General features: G+C 37.1%; 1 protein-coding gene across 17 annotated transcripts in view; it reads left to right on the top strand.

Annotated features, from left to right (window-relative positions):
• Positions 1-7,123: 7,123 nt before the first annotated feature.
• camk2d2 (calcium/calmodulin-dependent protein kinase (CaM kinase) II delta 2) overlaps positions 7,124-23,732 on the top strand; it is a gene marked incomplete at its 3' end in the record, with an annotated part of 51,526 nt that continues 34,917 nt past the window's right edge. For 4 of the 17 annotated variants that reach the window (XM_079812638.1, XM_079812636.1, XM_079812650.1 and 1 more), the window contains exons 1-2: positions 7,158-7,506; positions 9,976-10,070. In XM_079812638.1, coding sequence (XP_079668764.1) covers positions 7,445-7,506; positions 9,976-10,070 — 157 coding nt within the window. In that variant the 5' untranslated portion in view covers positions 7,158-7,444. Of the gene's footprint in view, positions 7,507-9,975; positions 10,071-23,732 lie in introns of all 17 variants that reach the window. The other 13 variants (XM_079812647.1, XM_079812634.1, XM_079812641.1 and 10 more) reach the window with 7 other exon arrangements.

The following is a 23,732-nucleotide window of genomic DNA, read 5'->3' as shown; positions in this document are numbered from 1 at the left end:
AATGTATTGGACATACTGGCGTGTTGTTTTTACAAGTACAGTTTTTGGATCATCAAAGTTAGGGGGGCAGCTGGGGGGGCAAGGCTCTAGAGTGGGGGGGCACCTGCCCCCCCTTGCCCCCCTGTAGATCCGCCCGTGGTTCATAGTTTTGATGAAGGGCTGTAGAATGCCTCAACAATCACAAAAATAACACCAGAAATGTGAAGTATTTTTCCTTTATTAACTGAAAGCAACGGCGCGGCGCGGTTCAGTCTGAAGCAGAAAAAGCGAGGGCTGACAATCACAAGAGCGAAAACGGGCAGAAATATTTGCGTGCTATTAAGGTGTGAATTACGAGGAGTTGTATTTGTGAATATGTACAGCTCTGATTTGATTTTCGATTCATGCCAAGTTGAAACTAGCTAAAAAATAAAAAATAAATAAAATAAAAAACGCGCTCATTTAACAACGTGCATTTATTGGACAGAGCAGGGCCGTTGCAGAGAGTTCTTCAGAGGCAGGGGCTCAAATGTAAAAAAGGGGCAATATGTAAATATATATATATTAGGGTGTAACGGTACACAAAACTGACAGTTCGGTACGTACCTCGGTTTCGGTACGTACCTCGTTTTGAAGTCACGGTTCGGTACCGATTCGGTACAGCAGTTTTACAAATTGCTTTTTATTAATTTTTATTCAACAGTGGTTTAATGAAAAAAAAATGTGTGTCTGTCCTTAAATTAATTCAGTTATAACTAAAAGTTTCTTAAAGATAATGCTGTAAACTATATAGGGAGCCCTTACATATTGCTATGTAGCCCAAACTATTAGCCTAAATTCATTTGCTATTTATTTTTAGATATAAAAATCAACACTCATAAGCTTCACATAAGGCAGTTTTTGCATTAATATCTAAATCTAATTATTATTATTTTTTCTCCAACTCGTTGAAATATAATCATTTAGTGGCTGTAATTTTCATGACAGGTTTATTTAAACATGCATTAAATAAACAAGACATCACAAACAGGCTAAGTGGTATATAATGAATATATATAGACTAATATAAACGAATATATAGGCTAATATAGTGCATGTATTCAGTGAAAGAGTTAATCTCTCTAGTGAACTCACAGCTGTGGACACTGAATGACTTTTGAGGTAAATGTGATTCTACATGACATTGTTTGTTTACAAGCTGTTTTATTGTCTTTCCGCGGTTGAAGCACCGATGGAGCGATTACACAACATATGATACGTTTCAGTAAGTTGTAATGTATCCTCAACATATACCTTTTAGATATTCATTTCTTTAGGAAGAGATGATCGCGTTCACTCGCGCGCTGTCGCTTGAAGTTGAACAAATATGTTCGTGTGGGAACTAGGATTGAGTGTTCCGCGCTTTAAACAAGCCGACTGTTAACTGTTAGATTACATTCATAAACGTTCGGTACACGCGCGCACCATACCGAAAGCCCGAAAAGTTAGTTCGTCTGTCCATGTAATTTTGAACCGATTTATGAATAAGAACAGAAAATTACCGCTCCACTTCACATGCCCATGGAATTTGAACTTGCTTTGCCAGATCACGATTGGTTGGTGTATATACATGACAAACGGGCATTGGTGAATTGTGTAATACTTTAAAATATATAGCCTAATATATAGATTTGTATTTAAATCAACACATTAGCTCTGATTATGGATGAAAAAAAAATATTGGTTTACTTTTTTCCCGTAAGGCCACACACTCTCTGAAAGGACCATATTTGTCTCGAGAGCCGCTTCCGAACAGAGGAAAATCAGCAGGTCAATCAAAACGCACGCAACCCATAGCAACGCGTTATGGCAACGCCTCAACAGAAATTGTCCGACTTTTGAGTCGTTCGTTACTATTGTATACATTGTCATCAATGTCATGTTATAATAATCACAATTATTTAGTTTTATTGACCATGATATTATCATTGATATTTGTCTGAGAGGGGCACTTTTGATTCATTTTGAAAAAGGGCAGGGGCTCGAGCACCCCCCCCCCCTGCACGTGCCTGGGACAGAGAGAACGTTAAAATAAAAAAAATGCATACACTTTAGTACTGAAACATTGCCTTCTTTGGCTTGATGTGCTGTTAAACTGAATGGACGCGGTAGAACTATAGAAAAGTATGTGGAATGGGATGAAAAAACACATTCTGTGTAGCATTTAATGGTCCCTTTCCACGCGTTCATTGCTATAGTAACATGTTCTATTCTGGTTTCTTTCCAAATTATCACTGGACAGTTAAAAAAAAGAAAAAAAAAAAAGAAAATGTTAGCATTTTATTTAAAAAGTGAAAATAATAATAAAAAAATTCATGTCATGTTATAAAATGTTATAAATAAAGTTAATATTATCTATCTATCTATCTATCTATCTATCTATCTATCTATCTATCTATCTATCTATCTATCTATCTATCTATCTATCTATCTATCTATCTATCTATCTATCTATCTATCTATCTATCTATCTATCTATCTATCTATCTATCTATCTATCTATCTATCTATCTATCGATCTATCGATCTATCTATCGATCTCACTGTAAACCCGAATGTTCAAATTAATTAAATAGATTAAGTAGTGTATACTCAAAGTTTCAGAAAAAGTTCTACTAACTTAATTATTTAAAGTTGGTGTAACATGGTCTTCCTTTTGAGTAATTTCAACTAATATTTTTTGATTAAACAGAACTTTTTTGTGAATAAGTAAGCATAACTTAAAAACATAAATTAAGTACAACTTAATAGAATAAAATAATTACATGCTAAGAATTATGAAGTCCTGTTATTTCTGTTGTTTCAAATAGAGAGGATTTAAAAATAAACTTATTTTATATAGCCATGCTAAAATACAATAAAATCTCAAAGTGCTTAACCAAATAAGTAAAATCCATCATAACAAATAAATTACAACCATAGCCTATTAAAACAATTTAATTGGGGCAAACTGAAATGCGTTAGTAGAAGACAAAATTTATTTATTGTATTTTTATTGTCATCAGTTTAATGTAGCCTATAAACTAAACGATTTTTAAAACGTGTACATAAGTTTTGTTCTCCGGTTTAACACATTCTATAACGCACTTCTAGCTCCTTCGAGACTTACTCACTAGGGTTGGGTATCGTTTGGGTTTTTTTCGATTCCGGTGCCAAACCGATACTTTTAAAACGGTTCCGGTGCCTAAACGGTGCCTGAACCGATACTTTTTTTTTTTTTTAAAGGCCACAAAACGAGGTGGATGACATTAAATGGCTTTTTATTTATTTATTTTTTATTTAAATTGAACCATTTATTAAAAGTTTAATGTATACTTAAATGTATGAATATAAATAAATACAAAAAACAATTTACTTATTTACAAATTATAATTGACTTATTTACAAATTCACAGTAAAACCTAAGCCACCTATTCCAACTACAACAAGCCTAATATAACTCTAAATAACAGTTACAGTAATAACAGCAGTAGGCCTAGTCTGTATTCTTGATCTGCTACTAACCAGCTTCGAGCTTCAGCTTTATTTTGAAATATCATATTCTCTGGCTAAATATTTTAGAACGCACCGCCTTAATGTTTCCATGGCGACGCGTCATGCTTCTCACATGACACACAGCAGCCGCAATAGCGCTGACAGCTCAGCTGTATCGGGTTTATTTCGTTTTTTCTTTTTATTCAAAATATTCACAAACTTCTTAACTGTGCCACACAAACTATCTGATGTTCAAATGTGTGAGTGAATGTGTGTTAGTTGATCTATAAAGCGCAATGGGCGGCGCCGTTAGTTTGCGCCTCAGAATCGGATCTGTCGGATTTACAACACTTGAGTTCATTCTCGTCTCACGAAATACATGAAAGTAAGTGACCAGTGAACTGGAAGAAGAATAGAGTAAACGATATATAGTTACTATATAATGTGCATGTATCTGACGTGAATAAAACACGTAACGTTAGTCAAATTATAACCGTCTCAAAGGATTGTCATTTCCGCTTTCATAGACATCTGTGTGTGTTTTTTGCTATTACTTATGATCATTTAAATGTCTGAAACCTGAAATAAAGATGATGTGGTTGAAAACACTGAATAGTTGTCATGAGTTGTGACCAGCGCTGAGCGTGTGTCTCTGGCTCTGTGCCAGCCAAAGCAAGCGAAAGCACGTTTTAATTTTGGCACCGAGATGAGGAACCGAAATCTGCGTTCTGATTCGGTCCGGTACATACCGGTTATATAAGAACCGGATTTCGTTACCCAACCCTATTACTCACACACATACATCAATAATCAGCCTATGAATCTCAACAATGGTGACATGATTCATGCCGCAATGCATTCTGGGTGCATCATGCAAAACTCATCCATGACTCCCATAATGCATTGCGGCATGAAGCGTGTCACCATGGTTGGGATTCATAGGCTGATTCTTGATGTATGTGTGTGAGTAAATCTCACAGGAAGTCAAAGTACTTAACATACAATCTATTTTATAACTTATTCAGCTTTTCTGATTAAAACTGTGCTGGATCTCAAATGCCTCAAAATTTTAAGTTTGAGTCACATGTTTTTAAGTAAAAAAACTCAACATATTTGACTAATGTGTACTTAAAGCAATGACAACACAAAGCAATAAACATTGAGTTTTGTTAACATAAAATGGTGTGGTCGTGTACTGATTTTTTAAAGTTCTGTGAATATTCAAAACTTTGTTGTAATAACTGAAAATAATTGAGTTGCCTTAACAGAAAACTGTAAGTCATATGAACTGCAATTATTTTAGTTGAGCTAAATGAGCACTTTAATTTAACTGTTATCAAAAGGTACAAGTAGCAGGTAGTCCAACCTTTTAAGTTCTGGAAAATTGTGACTTTTAAGTTATCTAACTTAAAAAATTTGAGGCAATCGATTGCCTCAATTTTTTTGAGTTCTGGGAACTTATTCGGGTTTACAGTGTATCTATCTATCTATCTATCTATCTATCTATCTATCTATCTATCTATCTATCTATCTATCTATCTATCTATCTATCTATCTATCTATCTATCTATCTATCTATCTATCTATCTATCTATCTGTCTATCCATCTATCTATCTATCTGTCTATCCATCTATCTATCTATCTATCTAGTGTATACCCCCCCCCCCCCCACACACACACACACACACACACACAAACAACAACAACAACAAACACCTATAGGATATCTGCCAGCCCACCTTTCTATAGGCGCATAGAACCAGGCATGTTTCACAGTAATAGTCAGTCCTACTATTTTGGTTACACTTTATTTTAAGGTGTCATTGTTACAGTGTAGTTTTATATTTAAGTATTGAGTAATTAATTATATGTACTTACTATAGGCTAAGGGTCTGGTAGAGGGTTAGTTACCTGCAATTATGCATAATACTGTTATTACTGTGCAAGTACATGTAACATGTAACAAGGACACTGTAAAATAAAGTGTTACCAATATTTTTTAGTGTAGCCTAAATTGTTGGGTTTTTTTTTTTACCTGAATTTATTTTTTACTATGCTACCTCTTTTTGTTTCGTGTTTTATCTTTTGCCAGAACCATTATTATTACTGCACTGTATGGCTATCATGTTTTATGTACAATACAATTTTAGTATGGTATTCTTGGAAGTAGGAGTATCTAAATGTGACACATGAATGTCAGTAGGTATTACCATGTGATACTATAAACATACCACAATACAGGGGTAGTTAGGGACGGGTAGTACACTGTAAAAACGAATTAGTTCAGTTTACTTAATTTAATTGTGCAAACTCGTTGCCTTAATTCAACTTAATTCTATCTGGGATCTGAGGAAGTGTACTCCCAGAGTTAATTAATTGCTTCGTTTTACTATTTTTGGCTTTATTTTACTATTTGTCTTTTGTCAGTATAACCCCAATAATGACAACAAGTAAAATAGTAAAGGTTGTATTAATAAAAAATAAAAAAAATAAAATAAAACAAATCCTTGTTACCATTGTTTGCATGCTGAATGTTGAAGTCTGTGTGTGACACACTCAAGCGTGGTCAAATTAAATTGTGACAAATATAGAGGGATTATATCAACTCAATTAAAAGGTTATGCCACAAATATAAGCAAAAATAATGTTAAAAGATCGTTATTTGAAATGAAATATAGTTATGTTATATATCATTATTGGACAAATATATATATATTATTTTTTAAATATATTTATTACTTCCCTTCTTTTGAAATCATTCTTGTTGCATTGCTGCTTTAAGTTAGTTACTAATATGAATGAAGTTCCAAGTGTCCAACCAAAGGGAACACTAATCACAATTATGGTGAAGTGGAGGAAATGAGTGATAAGTCTATTAAAAATTGCCCCACCTCAAAAACGTGCTTGTTTTTTCTTTTGCTTTGGCAAAATGGTACTCATACCAGTCAAGTAATGAGTTTTCTTTCTGTACTTGAGTTTTCTAAGTAACGAAGGCATAGCATGCAAATAGTTCAGATTACTTAATTGTTTTAAGTAAGTTCAACAAATAATTGGACATTAAGTAAAAGTTTACTAAAAAAGTCTTAGTAAGAACAACTGTTGGATTTTACAGTGTACCTGGCAATGCCAGGCTGGCATGCATTTGCAGGTCGGGATTATCAACTTTAGCAACAAAAGGATATCTTGAGAAGATCTTGAAATGCACAACCATATTACAGCATGCTGCAGTAATTTCTGGCAATGTTGCTTCTTTAAAGTTGAAGAAAAATAGAATTATTAGCAGTATAATTCGGAAAAAATGAATAATTTCAATTTCTTAATGACAAACCTTGAAACTTTGCATATTACCCTTTATAATTTATTTTTCTGTTAATTTAAATAGTTTGACAAGTAGGCGGTAATATTTTCTTTATTAGATCATAAACACTTATGCATTAAATAAAATGAAGCATGTGGCACAGGCATGTGCTGCAGGCATTGTGAAATATCACGTTAGGCTATGCTTATATACTAGATCAATTATTCATTTGACCTTATTGCTATATTGCCATGACGAATTATTAAGTATGATAAATATGAAAACTCTCCTAGTGCATGATGTTTGAGAGGGCGGGGCATGGCTTTGAAAGGGAGGGGAGAAGGGGGCGAGGTGCTGTATGCAAACGCGTCCGAGAGAGAGAGATGGCAACGTCAACGCGTATAATGATGAGCCCATGGAACCGTCGGATGTGAACGCGCTTCTTCCTCCCCTTGGTGATCGACCCATAGGTTTACATATCTGATCATCTGACATTGATCGGTGCAGCTCCCTTCAAGAGACGAGGAACCGAAGCAGAAGCTACCAAAATAATCATTCAAGTGCTCTCCTTTTGGTGTACAGGAGGGACGAGAGGAGACTGACTGCGCTTCCCCGCATCATCCTCTTCCTCGCGCTGCCGATTCCCCATCACAATGGCTCTGACCATCTGCACCAGATTCACGGATGAATATCAGCTTTTTGAGGAGCTCGGAAAGTGAGTGCTGGATTTTCTACTGCAGAATCATTGCATTCCTGTGCGTTTAATATGCACAAACGATGCGCGTCTTCTGTTTGACAGCTCCGTTATAATTGCAGCGAACGCTTAGGCTATAATAACCTTGCCGTGAGCGCTTGATTATACTAGTCTCTGTCTCGCAGCCTTGCAAGCTGTCAACCCAGACGGCATTCTTTGACAATCACGGGTCCGTTCCGAACGTGCCCGTGATGCCCAAAATTGCAGTGTGTGTTGCCACCGCTTTAGGATTTGGAACACGGCCATTGTGATTATCACGTCCGATCTCCGAACAGCTGGTATAATGTATGTTTTAGTGGGCTCGGGCTCTTTCCCCCCGGAGACAGGAATACTCATGGCAATGCGACAACAGTGCAGACACACATTCCCGCGCCGTTCATTATCGCGTTGGGGATTCCTTGCGTTGCGTTTGACTGGGGAGGGGGAGGGTGCGCAGCAGAGCAGAGGCCACATCGGTGGTCCCGATCTGTACGGCTTTCAGGAGATACCTTATATTTCAGCATGTGACATATTATTCTGACTGATGCGTTCAGATCTAAAACGAGTCCGGATTGAGTCCGTTTTTAAGCCCATTGTGACCTTAAATTGGAATCTCTTGAATAACAGTCTGTTCGAAATATGATGTTGTCGAAACGTCTCTGCATGCGCCATCTGCGCGGTGGCATCATACAAATATTGGGCACCAGAGCTAGGCTCCCCTTTGTTACATAGAGGTGCCTGTTTGTACCATATTTGATTTCATACAATGCACATGATCCGAATTATGTATTAACAGTCAAAACTGAACTGCACCAAAAGAAGTAGAAACGAAAGGTTTGGGGTGTATGAATATGTTTTTTTTTTGTTGCATACAAGTACTATATGCCTATGCAAAAATAAATAAGTAGGCCTACGTTGAAACGTTTCTAAACAACGTTTCACTAGCCATAAAAGATTACAAGCAAAGTCCCTTTCTGTAGGCTATATTAAGTCTTTGATCACAATGCGCTAAACAGACGCTCGCGAAGTCGCTGAGGAGGTTGCTATAGCAACAGTACGCTGCTCGAGCACATTCCATTATACCCTCACATCGACTAAACATAAATAGCCTACTGTCATTATCACTTTATTATTACACAATTGCACGTCTCAAATATATCACAAGTTTTGTTTAAAATGTTTTATTAAGGATAAAGTGTAGCCTATCGATTGAGAGGTTTTACATGATTTAGTTCAGCTTCTCCAGCATTGCACTTAAATAATGCAGTAAACATTTTTTTTACTGTAAATTAATACAAAATGCAACCAAACGATTCAGTGCAAAAATAAGATAAAAACTTACATTTTAAAAATATTACAAGCAGATGTGAAAGTTTTCACAGGGAAGGCACTTTTCCACATAAATAATAAGGTGATTAATATTTTATTTGTTGTTAAATTATTGGTAACACTTTACAATAAGGATGTATTAGTTAACATTAGTTAATGCATTAGTTAATATGAACTAACCATGAACAACACCTCTGTTCAGCATTAGTTCATCTTTGTTAACGTTAGTTAATAAAAATACAGCTGTTCGTGTTAGTTCACAGTGCCTTAAATAATGTTAACAAGATTTTAATAATGCATTAGTAAATGTTGAAATTAACATTGACAAAGATATATAAATGCTTTATAAGTGGTTTATTATTAATTCATGTTAACTAATGTAGTTAAGTGAACCTTATTGTTATTATCATCAGAATGAATATATATTTATATAAAAATATTATTTATATTTTTTCATTCTAAAAGGAATTAATATTTAATTGTAATATTAAAATATATATATTTTTATATTACAATATTATTTATATTTTTACATTCTAAAAGGAATTAATATTTAATTGTAATATTAAAATATATATATTTTTATATTACAATATTATTTATATTTTTTCATTCTAAAAGGAAATTCTACAGTAAATATTGTATAGTCAAATTAAATGATTGGCCTTTCAAAATATATATTTTAAACTATATTAATTATACTGTAATTTTTATGGGGGGTTTTTTGTCGTTCAAAATGATTAAAATGTTCTAACAGTGAGATTTGAAAAAAAATCATCATTCTCTCATTCTGTTTGAGAGAAGAACAAACGCACCAGAGGGGACATTTAAGGTGGCGTGTAATTAACCCCCTCATTTCCAATGAGCGCATGGACGGATTTGGTGTGTATGTGGCCAGCAAATATGCGAAGCAATTTCAAAACACCCACACGCGCTCGTCAAACACACACGGACAAACAACCGTGGAAAATCATAGTTGTGTAACCTTGGAAGCGCTCAGGCTGTGCCTCCATCATGGCACAGATTCTGCTCTCCATGCCATATGCTCTATCTGTCCGGCATCAGGGCCTCGTGCCCATTTTTTTTTCTTCACTGTCTTCTCTTTTTTTCCCTCTTCTTCAGGGGCGCGTTCTCTGTCGTGAGGCGATGCGTGAAGATATCATCCGGCCAAGAGTATGCGGCCAAAATCATCAACACAAAGAAGCTGTCAGCCAGGGGTAGGTGATTTTTATTCGGTGTGCTCCTGTCAGGTGCGAGGCAGGATTTGAGTTAATGGAGCGTCTAGTGTAGTCGAACATGGCAACATTCTGATGTAAGAGCAGAGCATCCGGTTAAACCGGGATAGCGGAAATATGCATCTGGGTCTCATCTGGAGCTCTGTGCGTGTGTTCTGACGTAACAGCTTGCGTCTAAGTGTAGCTGTTGAAGAAGTTGAAGGGATTATATGTTTGAGAATCACACACATCCACGTATCAGTCTGAAGTTTGGATGTAGTAAGTTGAGTGTGTTGTGTTCATGTGTGTTTAAGCACAGTAACAGGTGATATGTGAGCATAACTGTATGTATGTGTATGTGTGTGCTTTCAAAGGCTTTGGCTGGTCTTATCCCCTGTTGGAAAGTGTGGGCATAGCGACCCAGTTCTTTCAGATCCGTCAGTGTAATTGTTGCTGTTGGCCTGTTTGCCTGCAGGCTCTGCTGCTATAGGGCAAAACCACCAATCAGCCTCCTTCCCACCCTCAGAACAACCAATCATTTTGCTTCTCCCACAGCATCTCTCCTCCTAAAGAGCCAATCATATGACTCGTGTTGCTTTTTTCTATGAAACAATTCCATCGTTTTGCTTTTAAAGTTTGCTTTTCCGAAATGTAGGTTTTGGAAGGGAAAACGAGAATATTTTCTGGATCATTAGGATTGAATTATACCCCCCCCCCCCCCCCCCTCCCATTTTTGCACAGTGGGATTGAAATGGACACCTAGATTCCGGGATCAGTATCACAGCACTGGTGCATGCTGGGATATCGTTTCCAAAAATACAGCATTGGGTGGTGTGGCAGTTTATGTTGTATTCATATCTCTCTCTCTCTCTCTCTCTCTCACACTCGCTGAGCACTGCAGTGCTCCGCTGCACAGGATGCTGGTCCGTGTCAGAGATGGTCTTAACCTCTTTCCGCGATAAGCCCAGGAATTGCGATTCTATGAGCAGCACCCACATATATAAAAAAGATCATGACCTCCAGTTCTAGATTAACGCAGGGTAAAGGGTGACGCAGGGTTTACGGAGGTGAGGTGATTACTGACAGGTCGAAATCTTGCTGTTTTCATTAATACACTGTAAAAAATATTTGTCTGGTTTTCAATGAAAACATCTAAATATCCTTACATTCCACTGCACTGTAATCTTAAAGACCCCCTGTAGTGAAAATCAAGTTGTTTATTTGTCTGTGGTGTTTTTATTATGCATAAGTGCACACACCATTGCTGAGTATTTTCTCCTTAAAACTGCAGTGAACCAAAGAAACGGTTTGAAATCACAGTTGTTCTCCACGTCACAAATATATTGTAACCAATCCTGCCAACAAGTGGGTGATCTTTAGCATATCATTAACTATATTGCGAAGCAAGGGAGTCTCGAGAAGCCACATTATCCCGGTATATATTTCTGCGGGTATGAAAAATCAGGTACATTTAGCAATATACACCGATCAGGCGTAACATTATGACCACCTTCCTAATATTGGTCCCCCTTTTGCTGCCAAAACAGCCCTGAGCCGTGGCATGGACTCCATTAGACCCCTGAAGGTGTGCTGTGGTATCTGGCACCAAGATGTTAGCAGCAGATCCTTTAAGTCCTGTAAGTTACGAGGTGGGGCCTCCATGGATCGGACTTGTTTGTTCAGCACATCCCACAGGTGCTCGATTGGATTGATATCTGGGGAATCTGGGGACGCACATGCACCCGGGCATCCACGTGATGTAATAGAAAATGTGATTCATCCGACCAGGCCACCTTCCTTCCATTGCTCTGTGATCCAGTTCTGATGCTCACAATTTCCACTGTTGGCGCTTTCGGCGGTGCACAGGGGTCAGCATAGGCACCTTGACTAGTCTTCGGCTATGCAGGCCCATACGCAGCAAACTGCGATGCATTGTGTATTCTGACACCTTTTTATCAGAACAAGCATTAACCTTTTTATCAGAACAAGCATTAGCTTCTTGAGCAATTTGAGCTACAGTAGCTCATCTGTTTGATCGGATAACACAGCCTTCGCTCCCCAAGTGCATGAGCCTTGGCCGCCCATGACCCTGTTGCTGGTTCACCACTGTTCCTTCCTTGGACCACTTTTGATAGATACTGACCACTGCAGACCGGGAACACCCTACAAGAGCTGCAGTTTTATAGATGCTCTGACCCAGTCGTCTAGCCATCACAATTTGGCTCTTGTCAAACTCACTCAAATCCTTATGCCTGACCATTTTTTCCTGCTTCTAAGTCATCAACTTTGAGGACAAAATGTTCACTTGCTGCCTAATATATCCCACCCACTATCAGGTTCTGTGATGAAGAGATAATCCGTGGTACCCACTTCACCTGATCGTTGTGTAGCGGGTGAATTATGTATATGATGTGTATTATGATGTTATGATGAACTATATGCCTTTCTCCATTGACATTCTAAGTTGTTCAAAAAGCGTTTCTAAGGATACACATTTTTAGAAGGCAGACGGAGATAGCGAACGGGAACATGGTTTGTGTAACATTAGCAACACTCATATTAATTACATTTAATGTATTTGTATACGAGCCTGTATAATTCACTCTTCCGCTGCCTCTTCTGAACCAGTTTCTGGTTCAAACATATATAGCTGAATTAAATCAGTATTTCATTATGAATTAAACCATCCATTGTGTACTGCAGTAAAGTTGTCCGAGTGGATCAGGTATTCTGATCTTGAGTGGAGGCGGAGCTCATTTGCATATTCATTGTTACATTCAAGCTATTTTAAGGCATTCATTTTTTTAAGCTTTTTTTTTTTTACAGGAAAAATGTCATTTTGGTGATCAAACTTAAAAATGTATTGACTACAGGGGGGAATATGTTATCAATATAGAGATATCACCATACTTCCCCAGTTGATAGAATAAATTAAGAACTGTGAGCATTTTGTATTGAAGTGCTATGTTTAAATATACAAATTAGGTAGTATCTAATTAAAAATGCACTAATTTGCATAGGTTTTCAAAACTGAAATCTGAACATTTGATAAGGCCAGGTTCAACATTAATGTTTCATCATGTATAAAATCAGGCAAATGATATATGAACAAACCCCTCTGTTAAAAACCTTCAGTACATAGATGGGAATAAAACTGTAAAGTTTGGTGTATGCAAGTGCTACTGAAGTGGAGATTTCTAGCTCAGTGTATGAGAAAAAACTCATTTTGAGAAAACGTTTAAAGATATGTATTATATTTGAAATCTACTGTCTCAAATAGATAAAGTGCAAAAAAAATAAAAACTGAGGTGTATTTTGGATGTTTTTTTCCCACTAGTCTGAAACATGTGCCAAAATTGACCAGTGTATGAAAAACAATGTCTTTGCACTAGTGTCTTGCTTTGAAAATAAAGATTCTGGGGTTCACACTGATGCCATAGAAGAACTATTTTGGGTTCCCTAAAAAACCTTTCAGTGAACAGTTCTTAAAAGTACCAAGTACTGTCACATGAGAGTGACAACGTCAACATGGTTGATATAATATGTCCGTAATTTCATTCATATACTCATATTCTTCATACTATATAGAACATATTTTTTTAACGGCTGTTTCAAACCAAATGTAGTACCTACTAGACAGTATATGGTTTTGAATGTACAGCATGTATGTGCTTCTTGTGATTAAAATTTAAAGGCACAATATGTAATTCACAAGTTCACACATGGCCCGAACCCAGAGTACTCCCCCCGTATCTCTGGTTAGGAAGTAACCAGGTGAGTGTGAGGAAGACGGGGTGGTGGAGGGATGCTGAAAAACTGTCAATGAACATTGGTGAGTTGACTGGGTATTTATATAGTCCTTCACTTGTGCTGATTGGGTAGACATGTTGATTGCTGATTGCTGACAGCTGGTTAGAATGACATAATGATTGGATAGATCGATTGCTGATTGCTGACAGCTGGTTAGAAGGACATGATGATTGGATGGATCATTTGAACGTGTTCCTCCCGACCTTTGTTAATAAAACATAATTTGTTGCCGCTGGAGGGCGCCTTGATTTTGCGGAATCATGCGAGTTGTTGTCTTCACCTCTACAGCCGGTGGAAAAGTAGGGCAGAAATCATATTCATGGATGAGCTAATGTATTAAAGATTTATTAATGTTACTGTAGTATGAAGGTGGGAACAAGGCCGCTGGAACGATTGCTATTGAGAGACAAGCGTGACACATGGCTCGAGAGCTGTGGAGCTTTTACTATACCGCAGACGACGCTTGTGCTTCCTCCGGTCATGCGTATGTGGAGTAACGCAGCGCTGTTCTATCATATTAGATTGAGTGAGTTGAAAGTTATGTTATAATGCTACTCTGTGCGTTCGCTCAGGGGCTACTATGAGACACTTGTTGCACACTGCAGTAAGCTAGATTGATATTAGGCATGGTAAAACATGCTACTCGCGGTAAATCAAGAAAACAAGATTCAAGAATATTAAGAAAATTTAAGAATTAGACTAACTGTTGAGCTATATAACAATGATCAATGATCAGTTGCTCACCTGTCTAATAAAACATAATATATTAAAGCATCTTTGTTGTTTCCATGGTTTGTACGGAAATCGAGGGTAACACGTGTATGATGTCATTGATAGATAGGCGACGCACGGACACGGTCCAAGTCAAGTCACCTTTATTTCTATAGTGCTTTTCACAACACAGATTGCTTCAAAGCAGCTTTACAGTGATGATAGGAAATTGATTTTGTTTTAGATGAAAAGCTAAAGTAAGTTTTGAATTGATTAATTTCTTTTGTAAAAACTGATTTCAAAATGTAAAAAAATATATATTGCACAAAGTGAAAACAATAATGTAAATATTATTATTATGGATAATTTTTTTTAAACACATGTAAAATAAAAATCATGATTTCATCTCTTAAATGTGTTTTTTTTAACCTAATTTCAGCTTTTTATCTCATAATTAGGACTTTTGATCATAATTTAGATTTTTAAGTCATAAAGTCCTAATTTCAACTGTTCATCTCACAATGAGTCATATTTTCAACATTTTATCTTATAATTATGACCTAATTTTTATCTCTTTATCTCTTTTTATCTCACTATTATGACTTTTAAAATCATATTTTTGACTTTTTATCTAATAATGAGGACATTTAAAATCATATTTTCAACATTTTATCTTAATTATTACTTTATGATAATTGAAATGAGCTGATCAGTAATATAGTTGAATATTTAGTGTCCCCAACTGAGCAAGCCAAAAGCCAAAGGTGGCAGAGGAACCAAAACTCCATCAGGTGACATAATGGAGAAAAAAACCTTGGGAGAAACCAGGCTCAGTTGGGGTGCCTGGTTAAAACTGCTAATCCTCTGGATTTAAACATTCTTGGAAACAATTGGGATGATGTAAGTACACAAGTCAACAAAATACTCCGCCGCAGCCCTATTGACAAGCTGTTGTACCCCTTAACGTACAATTTACAATTAACGTACTGAGTGTACTGTAAGTTATTTTATTTTAGTTCCAATGGCGGGTTTCTATCAATTCTATTAAGCATAAGCAATTCTATAATCATAAATAAAGTTTTGCGTATATAATTTAACCATACACAATAAAGTGATTATATATGACTTACAGGAAGAAAAACGTACTGACTGTTTGTTTGCCATCCCATTCCATTTCCTATATGAGTTCAGTTCACAAATTCCATCTCCATTTAACCTGGTGTGTGTGTGTGTGTGAGAGAGAGAGTGTGAGGGTGTGTGCGCACTGGATACCCGCGTATGAGGTGCTGTCTGAGAAACCAATGAGTTTATTTTTAGCTTTGCAGCACCATAACCTCTCATGTGATTGTAGTCTCTCTCTCGCACACCATGAGTGAATGACTCAACATAGGTCAAGGAGATTCAGAGGTAGTGAACATTCTGTCTTGAACAGCAGCTTTGACGAGGGCTCATGTGAATTCTTCATTAACACCATCTCTGAATTATTGTCTATATGCATGCGGAAATGTCTAACTTAGCATGTGAAACATTAATTATGAATCGGAACAGACTGCTCATGCCAAATAACCGTTGAATGAAATAAAACACGTCTAAAATGCGAAACATCTTTGCTCTAAAAATGTTTGCTGCAAAGTAAGTTATATAGCTAATAATAAATGTGATTATTTTATATAGAAAGTGTTATAGTCAATTCTAATTTGTCTCATCAACATCAACGACCAAAACCAAATTACACAACCATACAAACAATTGAACAAACTATCCTTCACAGCCTTGTTTTTATTCATGTCACATAAAATACATTGTCTATAAGGTTCATAATATATCAAAGAGATTATTATAAAATGAGGTACAGCTGAGCACAGCGCTGCAATGTTCAGGAGTACTAAATGAGGACACAGGGTGCTGTTTTATTTGTATTGTTTTTCAGTTATCTTCACCACAAGATACTAAATCATAATAAACTAGCAGATTCTTTCTTTTAACATTCATCTGGTATAACAAACACATTCAGCAGCACCATCAACATGGACAGTGACCATCTGGTTGTTTTGTCAGACACCAGTCTACTGCATTCCTGCTTTCTCGTTCTCTCCTTCCTCCTCATCTATCTCCAACACTACCCTTCTTCTCGTTGTTCTTTTCTGCATTTTGTTGCCTCTGCTTTGCCTTACGTAATGCACAATCTGTACTCAGCTTGTCTGTTGACCTCTCTTTTGCCTTTTCTTATTCCAGTTCTCTCGATTACAGTCTTTATCCTCCTCCTCCGTGTTTTTCTATTTTTACACAACAAATATTTCTCAGTATTAATCAGTATCTGTCTTCAAACACACACTCACACACACACACGAAACAAGACAAATTTACCTGAGAAGCAAAATCCATATGATATTAAATCACTTATTTTCAAAGATTGTGTATTTTGAACAAACACTCTCAGAAAAATTCATAAAAATTGTACTTTTAGGGGTACAACAGCTTGTCACTGCGGCAGTACACTCTAAAAAAAAAGGCTCGTAATCATAGGGGAACCTTTTTTAGTGCTATATAGCACCAATTTTGGTGCTTCAGTGGTTCTTCAGCGGTTCTTCAGAGGTGCTATATAGCACCTTAGTCAAAGAACCGGTGAAGAACCTCTGAAGAACCGCTGAAGAACCTCTGAAGAACCGCTGAAGAACCACCGAAGCACCAAAATTGGTGCTATATAGCACTAAAAAAGGTTCCCCTATGATTACGAGCCAAGAACCATTTTTGGTGCAATATAGAACCTTTTTTTTTTTAGAGTGTACCCTTCAAAGGAGATCTTTGTACCTTATTTACCCCTAAAATGTTAGGTATGTTTTGCTACTCTAAGGTACTAATATTAAGGGATAAAAAAGGTACAAAGGTGTAAAATTATAGTTTACATTTATATTAAATACAATTCGTTGAACATAAGAGTGCCTTTTTGACCAATTTGAGGATTCAAATTCTCTGAACAAACATAATTCTCTGACGTGATTAGGGATGCACCGATATGAAAATTTGGTCCGATAACGATAACCGATAAGTCTTTATATTTGAAAGCTAAAAATTATAACATGAAATAAGTTTGTTTGAAATCTTTGCAAATGTATTAAAAATAATATATATATATATATATATATATATACACACAACAGGATATATACACAATATATATATATATATATATATGTATATATATATATATATATATATATAAACACACACAAAATAAACATAATATTGCAACTTACAATGACACATAAGGCTGTGACTCTGTAACTCTGTGGATGCGCTCTTTCCGCGAAAACACGCTGAAACACGGGCAAATTCACAACATTCTTTTACAGTCGTGTTCTAATTATAATTTTATGTAGCCTATATGACAGATTTATGCTGCACATGTTGCGCTTAACTGTATCATTCTTTTCGAAGTGATTCCAATCATATCAAGCAATTCAAAACCATCATGGTAAATAGCGCGCATATATATTTTCAATCAATATTCAATATATATTCAATAACAACAACATAAAAAATTGCATTTATCGGGCCGATACCGATATAGTGGCTGATATATCAGCCATCCCTTGACGCAATCCATGACGGCATTAAAAATAAACCATATACTTGTTCCTGATTCTGTGATCCGTCTCTACAGAAATGAGCAAATGAGCTGTTTAAACTGGACACGTCAAAGCGAATGTTCCTTTATGGTTACATTTACGTCTCTATTTGTCCTCTTGTTGGCAGACTTAAGCGCAATGCTCACATCCGGTGCAGACAAGTGTCAGCCGTTAAGCGGCTGAACACCAGTGGGCGGGGCCTATGGTGCGATGATGTAAAACAATTCGTCGATGTCTTGCTCTGGAGGCGGGCATATGGAAATGTATTTGCCTGTGTAATGTCACAAATCCCACAATGTCCAAACAAGCCGTTTGTACTGAACACAAGCTTATGGTAAACTAAAATTTACTTTATTGCCATTTCTTTTTGAAACTTGAATGTCATGTATTTAAATATATTTCTAATTTCATGTTTGTTAGGATGAAGTTGCAATTTAGTTCATTACACACTATAGTTACAATTATAATCAAGTACTTCCCTAGTGAAAAACAATACTATAATGTATTTCAAATTATGCTAAGTATACTACAAATACATTGACATATTTACAGTATATACTTCATGTAAATACCCTGCAGTTGTACTTTTGGTATACCTAATTGGTTTACTTAAAGTCTGCTAAATTAGAACAACTAATTTTGTACTTTATGTACTTGATTAAATGGAAGTGATTTGAAGAAAACAAGTGCACATTCAATACAGTAAAGTGCACTTCTTTTTCACAAAGGCTTTTACTACACTATTTGTTCTACATATAGTTTATAGCTAACATAAGAATAACCAAATTGATTATCTAGAAGTAGAAACTGCAGTATTCATAAAACCCTGCTTCTGCCTAGATTCTGCAGCGAGAATCTTATGGACACCGTACTATCCCATGATGCCATGAGAGAGGAGCTGTCATATTGGTAAATGGAGTGACCTAGCTGATGATGTAGGTCACATGACACTTCCCACATGGCACATGTAGGACTTTATAAATATGCATGTGTGTAGTACAAATGCAGTAGAGCATACTTTATTAATAGTCATATAAGTTCTTGCAGTGGCTACTAGGCAGTATACAAATTGCATCTAAAACCTAAGGAAGCTGATTTGTTGCCCGTACCATACCTGCAAAGACAGCATTTTTCAGTTTCCAATTGTAACCTCTTTCTCTGTTCAGGCTGTGTGCAAAACTAGTAGGTCAGTGCTCAGACTGTGTAGTGTAGCATAGAAAGAAACTCAATGCCTACTTTAATAAACTAGGCCACAGAATTCTGAGGAGAGATAGCTAGGGCACTTTTAATTAGAGACACATTCTCTCAGTTCCCCGTCTCTCTTTTTTTGCTCTCTGACCGGTAGTTCAGATTCTCTCATGTCTGAGGACTTTACCTCATTGGAGAGTCTGTGGTCTCATTGGAGCTAAAAGGTCATTTGCCTGAGAGACATGGAAGAGCTAGACATCCTCACAGCTTGCAGAATAGTCTGTGTAATGTTTCATGCTGTACCATGTTTCCATTGAGAAATGAATGTTCTGTTTTAAGCTCTTGTCTCTGTGCTTGAAGTTGTACGTCCTCAGTGTGTCCTTGATTGTGCATATATGTGTGTGGAATCTTTTGTAATATTTTACATATTCTGACAGGTCAACAATTTGGATAGAAGTCGTCTTACCAAAAGTGATAGATTGATACATTGGCCAGGCCAATAAATCAGCTATTTTGAGGTTATTGGCCTCGCTTGGCCAGTTAACAGAAGCATTAGCTCTCCCTGATGTCTCCTTAACGTCTCTGCTAGAGTCCTCATCAATGAATAATGGAAGATTTCTGTTTGAAATATTTTAGTGGGGTTTCGGAAGTAAAATTTCCATTCACTTTCTCCATATAGCACGATTTATTTTTAACAATAACGTATAAACCTCTTAAAACCATGAGCTCTGAAGTCGCTTAAACCAGAAGCCAAAAGTCCATGTGATTTTGTAGTTTTAGTTCCTACACACAATCCTACAGTGGTCATGGTACGGCAGCAAAGTTCCTTGATTATTACGCAAGAATGAGAGTATAGTTCCTAGCCATATTGGCCTAGAAAATCGCAACTTTTCATTTTCCGTCGGTCTTAGTACACAATGTAACTAGAGAAGGGTCAAGTTTTAAATAGGAAAAATATCTAAACCTTTTGGTCATTTTTTTGAGTGAGATTCTAACGCTGTAAACAGATTCAATGATCTATGCTAAAAGTGTCCCAGACCCGGAGATCAGCTGAATGGAGTCGAAAACGGTGAAACTCAACTGTTTAACTCCAGCGAGTTGGAAAATTAGCCTTGTTTTCAAAAATAGTGGCATGTTCCTTCCTTTAACACAGAAACAAGAACTGCACCGAAAGAGCTCAACAAACTTCCATTCCCAAAAAGCATTGCAAATAGTGTAATTGAATCAGTTTTACAAGCAACTTATAGCTTCAAAAACTTCAAAAAATCCATGCTATACTTTTAATAAATATCTATGAAACAAGAGTTTTATATTTTACCATCTGTTTTTTATTTGATTATGGCATTTTCAATGCTTCATGGACTGTGATTAAATGTTTCATAGAACATACTGTATTATTAAGTCTTGTACTTGTCCCTTTTTTGTTTAAAAACAAAATATGTAATGTTGTAATTCATCAGAGTGGTTTTGTTCATGGCTTAGAACTCTTTATTGAGGATTTTCTCGAAATCCCTATGGAGAAAACGAATGGGGAAAAATACCTTGCATATCAAAATTGCTGAAAAGTATGCGGTCGCTGTTTGTGAACATCGTAACCTATATGAAATATTTGTATATATTTATCAGTATTGGCATTGACCATTGATAAAACACGTTTCAGCTACCCAGTGATCACTATTACCAATCTCACTCATGTAATGGATAATGAGTATTGGGCATCTCCGTGTGAAAAAAATTGGCAAGTGATGCTGGAATACGTATGTGAATAATCATGATCTAGTTGACCTCCCAGGTGCTAAGCAGTGATTTGCAATAGCATTTGAATGGTCAGTTTATGCGTTCCCCCAATACAATTTACAAATATCTTTGAATTTTGTCTCGACAATACTTGCATATGTTCTGTTTTACTGGTGCTGCATGTAAATCGAGCTGTTTCTGGATGATAAAGAAGTCAATGCATGGTTCTGGTCTGAATACAGGCAGCTGGATACTGATCATACGATTTTTAACCTTGTTATTTATTTATTTATCAAGCATGATTGCTATAGCCAAGTCAAAGAACTAGGTTTGGTCATTCATTTCAGAGGTTTATTGCTCCTCTCTCTCTCTCTCTCTCTCTCTCTCTCTCTCTCTCTCTCTCTCTCTCTCTCTCTCTCTCTCTCTCTCTCTCTCTCTCTCTCTCTCTCTCTCTCTCTCTCTCTCTCTGATGATCTCAAATCTCTCATTAATCTCCTGGAAAAGCAGCACAAAATATGAAGGAATACTCTCTCTCTCTCTCTCTCTCTCTCTCTCTCTCTCTCTCTCTCTTTCACACATACACACACTGCTGCAGTGCGGAAGGCTTCAGATAGCAAATAGAGAAAAGAGGGGAGGAGGCTGGACTTGTCAAATGTAGGCCTTTCCCTGCTACTGACCGGACTGCATTTTACACATACAGTACTGTACTGTACTGTACTGTATATATAGTGCACAAACTGCTCTACTACTGACAAGCGTTATTCATACCTCTAAATAGTCCTGTACTTTTTAAACAGGCCATGTACAAATGCCAGGATCCACAAATCTGCTGTCATGTCACACACATCCAGGCCATGGATTTGTTTTGCTCCAAACTGATGTTACGATTGATAGCCTAAGTGTTTGTCCTTATGAACAGTGTGTGCCAGTGGCTAAATGATCCATAATTCGGGTCTGCTACATTAATTGTTACATTGCTGTTTTCCAATAATAAGGGTGACCACTGACCAGACGTCCCGTTTTTCCCTAGACAGTGCCATATTTCAGCTCTATATTTAGTGTCCTGACTTATTATGAAAAAAATTGTGTTTTTCCTGTATTTCTTCTTTCCCAAATTCATTGATCATAAAAGCGAGTATACTATCCATACCTTATAATATATACTATATTAGTCTTCTAGCCAATCTCGTCATAGTATATTTTGGAGAACAAAATTAGTGCGGATAGAGCGCGCGGAGGAGATCAAGTCAGACGCGAAGATGTCAAAGAAGCGTGTGTACATTAACGAGGATCTTCAAAAAGACTTTATCAAGCTATAATGCGCAGTAAGTTTTGTAAAAACCTCAATGTGGTATCATAAACGCTCTCTTAGGGTCGTGTTAACATGACAACAATGTACTAAAAACTGACAACAACGCTGTCAAAACACTCCCCGTTCACACGGATCTGCCAAAATAACAAAAAAGGTATTCCAGGCCAGTAGTTGGCGATGTCACTTTGTCAAGAAACACCCTGCGAATGCGCATGATGTCACCGTTTTCACAGTATCACATTTTTGTTGTTTACATGGAGACGGTAAAGGCATCGTTTTCAAAGCTTGCGTTTTCAGGCCACCAAAACCGCGTTGTCGTGTAAATGAAAGTTTTTTTCGTTTTCAAAACGGTATCGTGTAAACATACCTCAGACAGTGCATTATCCCAAATTCAGTTCTCTGCGCCTGAATGCTCAAATGGTTATGGCCACCTTCTGCTCCGGAGTGTGCAGGGTGTGCTATAGCAGCTTTCATTGGCCAAGGACCGCCCAGAGTCCTCTGACCGACATCCCCAAACTGTCCCACAAAGTTGGGAGCATGACATTTTCCAAAATGTCTGGTATGCTGAAGCATTAAAAGTCATACTAGGAGGCCAAGCCCAACCCCTAAAAAGAAAACAACCCCCCACACCATAATCCTCCCTCCACCAAACTTTACACTTGGCACAATGCAGTCAGGCAAGTACCGTTCTCCTGGCAACCGCTAAACCAGACTAGTCCATCGGATTGCCAGACCAGAGAAGCATGATTGGTCACTCCAGAGAACACGTCTCCATTGCTCTAGAGTCCAGTGGCGGCGTGCCTTACCCCACTGCATCCGACACTTTGCATTGCACTTGGTGATGTAAGGCTTAGATGCAACTGCTCGGCCATGGAAACCCATTCATGAAGCTCTCTACGCACTTGAGCTAATCTGAAGGCCACACGAAGTTTTGGAGATCTGTAACTATTGACTCTACAGAAAGTTGGCGACTTCTGCGCACATGCGCTTACCCCGCTCTGGGATGTAGAGACAGTTGTAAAGACAACAGCATTCTTCTTCCACGATGGGGTTTGCATCATGGCATCTTTGTTTCCAGGTGGACCGTTAAAGAACGTGACACACACGTCTCCTGGAAATCCGGTAGAATTCACCAGATTCAGATGACATCGTCGAAAAGTGTTTCCAGTTAAGTTTGCATATGCATCAGACTTTCCGCCAGCAGTCTGTGGGCGGACGTTTGAGGCTGAGACTAGTCAAATACAGACACCTTTTAGAAAAAATGCCCATCGTGTGGAA

The sequence above is a fragment of the Gobio gobio genome (genome assembly GCF_949357685.1).
Source record: "Gobio gobio genome assembly, chromosome: 3".
Taxonomy (NCBI): Eukaryota; Metazoa; Chordata; class Actinopteri; order Cypriniformes; family Gobionidae; genus Gobio; species Gobio gobio.
The sequence above is the reverse complement of the archived record's forward strand: the minus strand, read 5'-3'. Positions and strand labels throughout refer to the sequence as shown.